Genomic DNA, 9,505 nt, shown 5'->3' on the forward strand with positions numbered 1-9,505 from the left:
AAGTTATAAAGTGTTAGTGGTTTAACAAACCAAATAAATAATTACAGTTACTCTTTGAATGTATGTGTTTATTACTGAAGATAGATATTTCTTAATTTAAAAGTTTAAAGCAAAATTGCATTTAAAAATTTTAATAAAAACTTTCTATTAAGATTTTAAAATATTTTTTTTGTGAAGTACTAGTAAAAAGATGATCTTAAATATTATTTTTTGTTTGTAAATTAAAAAATTGATTTTAATTAAAAACCAAATCTCTATAGTCTGAGTAACCAGCCGTTAGGGGTCGATTTAAAAAAAAATTAAAAATTAATATTTACCTAAAACAAAAAAATATAATAAAAAATTAATATTGTACATAATATAAAATAAATCATTAAAAAACTATCATTAAAAATTAGTTTTTTACAAAGAATTAGAAAAGTTTAGAAAAATTATAACTTTACATATCGCAGAATTACAATTGTATTTTTAAAATAATACAATTTAATTTATAAATTATTAGAGAATGCACTGATAAACTTTAAAGTTTTTATCTCATATAAGTTCTGTTGTAGTTATGTTCAAGATTTTTGTAGTTTTACTAACAACCGAAACTAAATAATAAATAAATCACTATCAGTTCGTCGCGCTAGTTAACTCTAAATTTTAAATAATTATTTTTTAAATGATATAGATTTTAATGATAAAGATGTATAGTTATTCTATCAATTAAAATAAAATAATTCAACTACCTTAGAAAATGTCAATACTTTATAACTAGAAAAAAATATGTAATAAAGTTAATGATTGAATTTTATTGTGCTTATGAAAGTTTTACAAGTTTTACTAAATACTTCTTAGTTTAATTTAATATATTATTTATATATCAATAAACTAGTATAATAATGGTGGTTGATTAACTATAACTTTAACTACTTAAAATAAATATTAATGTAAATGATTGTTTAATTATTTTTAATACTTTTAAATTAAAGCATTAAGTGCTGAAAATTAGTAATACTAATTGTCAAAATTTTCTCAGAAAAAAAGAAAGCTAACGAAGAAAAGAGTATAAAACTTTTAAAAGTGAACAAAGTTTTGTTAAATGAAATAACAGCAAACCAAATTAGCAAACAAGTAAAAATAAAAGTTTCAGTTTTAAATACTCTAAAGTGGCTTTCCATCTCAAAACTTTTTAGACTCCCAGAAATTTTCAAAACTTCTTTACGCCTCATTGAACGTTGGTTTACAACTGTTGCTGATTCAGAAGACTTTCTTGAGTTAGATTTTAAATCTGTAGCTGCAATATTAAACAGTTCTGGGTTATTAATTGATTCGGAGCTGCAAGTATTCAATGCAATGAATGCCTGGTTGAACTATAAAAGTATTGAACGAAGTGAACATGCGAAGTATCTCCTGCAAAAAGTTCGGCTTTCATTGCTAACAGTTCCTGCTTTGAATAGTGTGATAGACGAAAATATGTGGATAGTCAAGGACTTCGAGTGTTTTGACGTTATGAAAAAAGCTATCATAAACAAGAAAGAGTTTAAATCTATCAAGGCTTCGTCTAACAATAGGCACTGTAGCCAAGATAGTTTTAACTTTGTTGTTGTCGGTGGTCAAAGAAAAATTCAAGTTCTCAAAGATTGCTTTAGTGTTGACGCTAACAATCTTTCCAAAGTAAGCAACTTGTCAGAAATCAATCATGCGCGAACAAATCACAATATTTTTTGCATCAAGGGTGAAATTTACGCACTAGGTGGCGACTACGATTACTATGACATCGACAAAGACAGATGGGTACCGGTGACACCCGTTGAAAGATACTCACCTGCCACTGACACTTGGAGCGTTGTAAGTAAAATGCATGATGATCATACAGATTTTTGTGCGTGTTCGTTTATTGATAAAATATATTGCATTGGAGGATGCTACAGTTCTGAAAACCCTACTAGAAACTGTCTCGAGTTCAGTACTACAAACTCAACTTGGAGGGAAGTTGCCAGAATGAACTCGGCAAGGGAGAGCGCGTCGTGCGCCGTGTTCGAAGGAAGAATTTTCGTTTCAGGCGGTTACAACAACGACAGAAAATTAAACAGTGTCGAGGCGTACGATCACATTGCTGATACATGGACAAACATGCCCAACATGGTCGAAAGAAGGGTGTTCCACAAATCGGTCGCCCACAAGAACAAATTGTTCGTGTTTGGCGGTCTGCTGTTAAATAGTTTCGAAGTTCGATTCTTGTTGCGGCAAATTCGTTTTGCTGCGCAGGCCTCCGGGTGATTTTTTGTCAAATGTTTACAGATGTGGCGTCACATCATTTGGAAGCAAGGTTGTTTTTTTCTGTTCTCGAGATGCACCGATTTTTCTTTATGACGTAGAAAATGACGTGTGGTCAAAAAAAGCTTGCGAGGCAACCCAACATGCTTACAAATTTTCTTGTGCTAAATTACCAAAACCCTAGTGAAAATGACGGAGTAACTGGTCATCGATAGTTAACATTTAAAGTAGTTTTGCTAGTACCATAAAGTTTTTGCTTTAACTTTTTATTGTGCTTTATTAGAAGTTTTTATTTAAATATAATTTATATTTTTGGTCTATCGATGCATGATTGTGTTTTTGGAAGAAATCGTTTTTTTTTAGTAACCTTATAAATAACCTAAACTTCTCGTTGGTAAAGTCTAAAACCTAAAACTTCTTTGTTTAATTTCTACACATAAACCATTGCAATGTTTTCGAAACTAACATATATATTATTTATTAAATTTTGAAATTTTACAAATACAAATAAATTTGTTTTAATAAGTTAGCTAGTATAGTTAAGACGTATAATAAAATTAAAAATATTTAAGTCTAAGTTTTTACAAAAAATTTTGTATTAATTAAACACTTATAGAAGTAATAAACAAATTAAGTATTTTTAAACAAAATTAATAAAAAAAACAAAACAGTTCTTATATGGTAATAGTTAAAAAAAAATTATAAAAAATCTAACTAAATTTTAGTTTCCTAAATTTGAATTTATTTTTGTAAATTAAATATAAATCTAAAAATATATTATATAAATATGTAAAAACATTTCAAAGTTTTTATTTATTAAAAAGTTGCAAGAATATTTTCCATTTTAGTTTTTATATCTCAAACCACTTTATTAAAACAAATTAGTAAAAAAAATATTTTACTGTCTATAGGTTTTAAAAGGACAATTTTGTTTATGAAAAACAATAACAATCATGTGAAAACAGCATATACAAATATGATTCATTGCTCTATTTCTAAAATTGAATAACATGTCTTCTCATAACAATTAAAAGAGAAAATAACTGAACAACACAGAAAAAAAATTGCAATAGTAAAGTTAAATTGTTAAATATCATAGGTAAAACTATCTTAGAGAAGTTAAAAATAAAATCACCGATGAAAGTTTTCAGATTTCATTTTGTGTTGTAGTCCACTACTAACAATTAGCTATAGGCTTAAAAAAAACTGTTTATTATAATAGTCGATGCACTACGGCAAAGTTTCATTAATATTTGTATTTATCAGGAAACACAGTTATTTAAACACTAACGAAAATGATAAAAGACCAATTTTAACTTTAACTTGATAACCTTAAAACTAGTGGTGAAGTTTGTATAAAAGAAAAGCTACTATCATTTTTAATCTACAAAACATAGAACGTTTTGTATATTTTTAAGTGCAAAAAAAAAAACTTCGTTAATCTACAACCTTGGCCAAATGAATTAACTTTCAGCAAGTAAGTTTAAGATAACCAACTGCAAAAAATTTTAAATACTATTTTACACATTACACATATTGTAAAGCTATTCCAAGTTTCACTTGAAAACCGTTTTGTTTTTAAGAGAAAACTCAAGAGTTATTGCACTTCCAATTCTTGCCCGGGCAAAGTATGATGGAACAAAAAGTGAGAAAGAGAATGAGAGCGCATTTTTATTTAATGACGTAAAGAGAATGAGAGTGCATTTCTCTTTCAATGCGTTTTATGAAAACTGCATGATGCAACGATTCATTTAATGTTTTTATTCACAAGCTGATAAGGGATACGACAGACTGAGCTGTGTGACCAGAACCGCCAGGAGCTGCAGAGACTGTTTACAAGAAAGACACTTAAATATTGGTATTGAGTTGTTTTATAATATGGTATATATATATTTATAATTGTATTTGTTAGATTTAAAGGTTGTTATTTAAAGAAAATTTTGTAATTCTCTCATTGTAAACTTTATAACTCTTTTGATTTTCAACAAGTGATTTACTTAAAGCATTTTTACGGTTTATAATCGAAAGCATTTTTCACATAAGTGACATACTTTTATAGTTCTTGAAGTTTTTAACACTGGGTTTTGCATTTAATTTTAAGTATTTCTTAAAATATTATAGAGTTTTTTATAGTGGATAATATACAATATTTTAGTTCACAAATTACATATTTATTAGTTCTTGTGATTTTTTTAATTGGTTTTATATTCATTGAAGTTCGTTTAATAGAGAAACCCACTCAATTTTCGTGCCTGCTTATTTATAGTAGTACTGATATTTAGTAATAATAAATCTAGAGTAAAGTAATAATTATATTAAATCTAAATAGTAAAGTCATACTCAGATTAAGCCATAAGCGTAAAAGTTCTAGGGTAAATGAACTTTGGATGTTGGTTCACCAACACCCTCTGGTTTCAATGGCGTTCTCGAAAATAAGAATTATCAATCTTTTGATAAACAGTTGATTGAAAATAATGTCACATAGAACAAAATGCCATAGGGGGATCTAAACAAACTAGTATGAGGGGTGAACAATACAATGAGTATGGTATTCAGACACAGAAAGCTGATAGTTATGAGGACCTTTATATAGCTGAGCTCCGTATGCAAGTTGCACGTGCCAAAAGTTAGGGTAAATACTAGGGCTAGGGAAGAAAAAAGCAAATAATTGAATAGTTACGCTTGTATGAGGACTAAAGCAACAAGTCCATCTGCAGCATACCACCGTCAAAAAATGTTCCAATGTTTATCTTCTAATTTATGAAATTTTTCTAGTTCATTTATTATGAACTTAAGTGGATAACCGTTTCTTAAAAGAAGATCCTTAATTCTATCTATTCCTAGGTTCTGTAGTTCTTTGACTCTAGTATTTTGTTTCTGATGAGCAAATGTCTAATCAAGTATTAAAGAAAAAGTGTTGGATAAAAAGCAGAGACATAAGAAGAAATTAGCTTTATTGTCGAACAACCAACTTAAAAGTAAAACTTCAAACTATATCATAAAAAATAGTGTTTATAAATTTACAATTAGTAAATCAAATGCATTAATTTAGCTGCAAGCATTCTATTTTACCAAAAAACCATAGATGAAATAAATATTTGGCTTCAATTGAATACCAAATAGACAAATTAATAAAAATGAAAAACAAAACATTATCTTATGACTAATTGAGAAAATAAGAACTAAACTAATAAATTTATTTCTGAAAGCAAGAAAGTTTGCTCAACGAGAAAAAATAAAGCTGTGTACAGAACACTGAAAATTTATCACAAAATAAAAGCATCAAATGTCTTAAAATGGACAAAGGAAAAATAATAGTTTTATTAAACACTACTGAATAGTTTAAAAATATGAATGTTATTCTTGATGATACAAAGAAGTTTAAAAAACTTTATTTTGACTTAAATTGAAATAATTACAGTTATGAAAAAGAATTATGGTATAAAAAATAAAATATATACAGTTATATCAATAAATACATTAAACCAATAGTGAACGAAAAAGTTTACTTCAGTATAATTCCTAAAGGTAGTCAACCAGGAAAATGTATGGAATGGCCAAACATCAAAAAATTGATTGTCCACTTCGACCAGTCTTATCAGCTATAGGTACATCAGAATATAGTTTGTGCAAATGGTTAAAAATTCAACTTAAACCCTTACTAAAATGTAGATGGATAGTCAACTTAAATATTGAACTTATGGATTCTTTAAAAAACCATAAAGCCACAAAAAGATGATGTTTGTAGAACCTTTGACATAAAAAGTGTATATCCTTGTGTTCCATTAAAGAAAACAATAAACGTGGTAGCAGACGACAAATATTTAAATGAAATTTGTTTAATATTCACGAACTAGAAAATAACAAAAAAGTATTTAAGAACATACTGAAAACTTGCTCAGATAGCATCTTCTGCTTCAATTATCAAGTATTCAAACAAGTTGATGGACTATCTATGGGATCGCTACTGCCCCCCCCCCCTTTTGGTCAATTGGTTCGTTAGCAAATTAGAAACAGGTCTTTTAAATGAAATTCAACCTAAAATATACACGAGATATGTAGACGACATTTTTACTATCTTCTCGAATGAAAAAATGGCAAAAGAATTCAATCAAAAATTAAATATTCTACACCAAGTTCTTGTTTTCACAATGGAATCAAGAACATCAAATAAACTTCCCTTCCTTGACATAAGTTTTAAACTGGAAGAGAACAGATTTACTACCTCAACTTACAAGAAACCATCAAACACAGATATTCTATTAAATATTAATCTTTTACCCCGCAATCATGGATAAAAAACTTGATCAGACATTTGCTCATCAGAAACAAAAGACTAGTGTCAAAAAACAACAGAACCTATAAATAGATATAATAAAGGATCTTCTTTTAAGAAACGGTTATCCACATAAATTCATAACAAATGAACTAGAAAAATTTAATAAAATATAAGATAAACCACAGCTTCCTGAACAACAGTATTTAACAGCTCCTTATATAAAACAAGTTTCAAAAAACATTCAGCAGAAATATTACAAAAATTTAGAAACAATTGGTATTAATGTTAAAGTATCTTTCAGAACATCTAAAGTTGGAAACTATTTTTTATTGAAAGATCAGATCAATAAATTCTACAGAAATGACATCGTTTATAAGTTTCAATGTCCAGGTGACCTTGACACCCAATATATTGGAGAAACGGAATGACAACTGTTCTTCAGAATTAAAGAACATACAAAGCCCACAAATAGTGCAGTATTCTCACATATAGAACAATGTAAAGTCTGTCAAAATCATAACGGTATTTAAATTGTTTTGAAGTAATTAAATTTTGAAAAATAGAAATATTTTGCTTACAGTAGAGGCTAATATGGTTAAAAAAATTAAACCTAGACTTAATCATCAACTAAGTCCTGATAAAGTAACTAGAACTACACTTAACATTTTTAAATAGTCCATTTTTGTTCTAATTATCTATTTTAGTTTTTATAATTAATTTGATTAGTTTTATTTGATTGTTTCTTTAGTTTACTCGTATTATGTTTGATTAATTAATTTTTGTGAGTATTTATTTTGTATTGAAAAGGAAATTAGTTAAATTTTGAAAGCATTGCTAACTAAACTGTTTAAATGAAAAAAATTTTGTTACTAGCAATAAATTGGTTTATAAAATCTTGTTAACTTTTAGTATACATGTTTGTATGGATCAATTTAAGATTTTTAAACATAATAGTAAAAATGTAATATTAGCATAAAAAAATAATCGTGCAAAATAACTTCCGTGCTAAAAAATAACTCCGTTCTTTAGTGATGTCGTGCTATACTGACACTCTGTGCTATAGTGTCATTTTCATTAACTTAACCAGTAATTTTTGTTATTAAAATAAAAAGGTTCAAAGGAATTATATACAATATACAATACAATTCGTTTACCAATTAAAAGGGTAGGTATGAAAGGAGTATTTGAACATAAAACTGTTTTACTAGTAACTTAAAACACAATTTGAAATTAATTTCAAAAAATCAAACAACTTCAACAAACGTTAGTTCTAAGGCGCAAGTTGATACTTTTTTAAATATAATCGAAAGAACAATGCTCAGAATGTGACAGAAAACTTGCAGACTAAAAACAGTTAGTTTTTACATTATATATGAATTAAACGTATTAAATAATTTTAAATTTTTATTAGTTCGCAGCGATAGACAAAGAAACGCAGTATATTTTGCAACCAGCGATATTAAACAGGTGAACAAGTTTAAAGTTTTAATTAAACAGCTGTACAAATATAATTGTTCTTCATCAACTTCAAAAACGTAGATAGTTGATAAAAAGTTATTTTTCTATTCTGAATCTTTAATTGCTTTTAGCTACGTAAAGATTCTACACTTTTCTTTTAGTAGTACCTTCAATTTTTTTTTGATTTTAAACTACTTTATGTAACTTAGAGAATTATACCTACTACTGAAAACAAATACTATTAAACAAAAAAAAAGGTGTTACCCAATTCAAAAAAGGTTTAGCCACGCCCCTGCTTTAAACCTACACACGTGCATGTAAAGTGTTTTTTATTACGAAAAAAATGGCGCTAGTTTGTTTTCAAACTTTGAATAATCCAAGGAACTGCCACACAAGAGTAAGCAACCAAATTTGTTGCAACTCGGCACGTTTCTACTGACCATTCGTCTTTTTCGACGTCATAACAAGCCACGTTGTCTGGCAGGCCGCGACGAAACACTCGGACCGTGTTTCCGAACGCGACGGCGTCAACCACAGGCGTGCAACTCATCGGCTGCGATTTGTGGACGACAAACTTCCTGCAAACGTCGTCGAAAACTTCAAAACTCTCCATTCCGACAACGAACAGCTTGTTTCTCACCACCGCCAGTCCGGGTCCGCGTTTGCCGGTGACCATTTGCGGCATTGGCGACCACTTGTCGGCAACAGCGTCGTACGATTCAACTGTCCTCATGCTTTTCATGCTGCCGTTATCACCGCCCGCCACCACGATTCCTCCGTTGAAAGCCGCGCAAGCCGCACCGCTGCCGAGGTGCGCGGTAGTAGCCTCCGAAAACAAAAACGTTGTCGCGAAGAGCGCAAGCGCAAAAAAGCGCGCGGTGGTCGTGCGTGTTGGCCACCGTCTTCCAGCTGTTGGCGGCCGGCGAGTACTTTTCCACCGTTCCCTCATTGCTTCCGCCCTTGTAAAAGTTGCCCTCGTTGCCGCCGATCGCAAAAACTTGGTCGCCCACGCAAACCGCGCGAAAAAAGCTCCTCGCCTCGTTCATGGGCGGAAGGGCGGCCTCGCGGCTGTTCGAACCTTCAACCGAGCTCACCTCGTTTTTACGTTTGCCGTCTTTGCGTCCTCCGCACACCAGCACGTTCGGCTCGCAGTTGTAAAAAAACGCGTGTTCAGTGTTCAGTTTTTTGCCGAGGAGCTTGCGCATCGCCTCTTTGAACACCGGCGCGCCTCGACCGGTTTTGAAGAACAACGAGGACTCGCGGAGGAGACGCGCCAAACCTTCATCCGACAGCGAACGGAGCGCTTTCAGCAGAACGCTCTTTGCAAACTTGCGCCGCTCCTCTCCTCTGTGAACTATCCATCTTTCGGCCGCGCTGAAAACTTGAAGCTGTGAAGCGGAACCGTGAAAACTCGCGAGCACTTTCGAGACGTTGAAGTGGCTCAGCTCTAAAAAGTGGCCGTCGTCAACCACTGCAGTCAACCGACGTTGCATGAAACTGAGAGCG

General features: G+C 30.9%; 1 protein-coding gene across 1 annotated transcript; it reads left to right on the plus strand.

Moving 5' to 3' along the window:
- Nucleotides 1–1,338: 1,338 nt before the first annotated feature.
- LOC145850058 (kelch-like protein 32) lies at nucleotides 1,339–2,265 on the plus strand. Its single transcript, XM_082955203.1, has one exon. The coding sequence runs from the start codon at nucleotides 1,339–1,341 to the stop codon at nucleotides 2,263–2,265; it is 927 nt and encodes a 308-aa protein (XP_082811329.1).
- Nucleotides 2,266–9,505: the final 7,240 nt, after the last annotated feature.

The sequence above is a fragment of the Thalia democratica genome, chromosome 2 (genome assembly GCF_965202585.1).
Source record: "Thalia democratica chromosome 2, ktThaDemo2.hap1.1, whole genome shotgun sequence".
In the NCBI taxonomy this organism is placed as follows: Eukaryota; Metazoa; Chordata; class Thaliacea; order Salpida; family Salpidae; genus Thalia; species Thalia democratica.

Coding starts and splice junctions, on each gene's coding strand:
- LOC145850058 (XM_082955203.1), top strand. CDS start 1,339: ATGAATGCCTGGTTGAACTATAAAAGTATTGAACGAAGTGAACATGCG.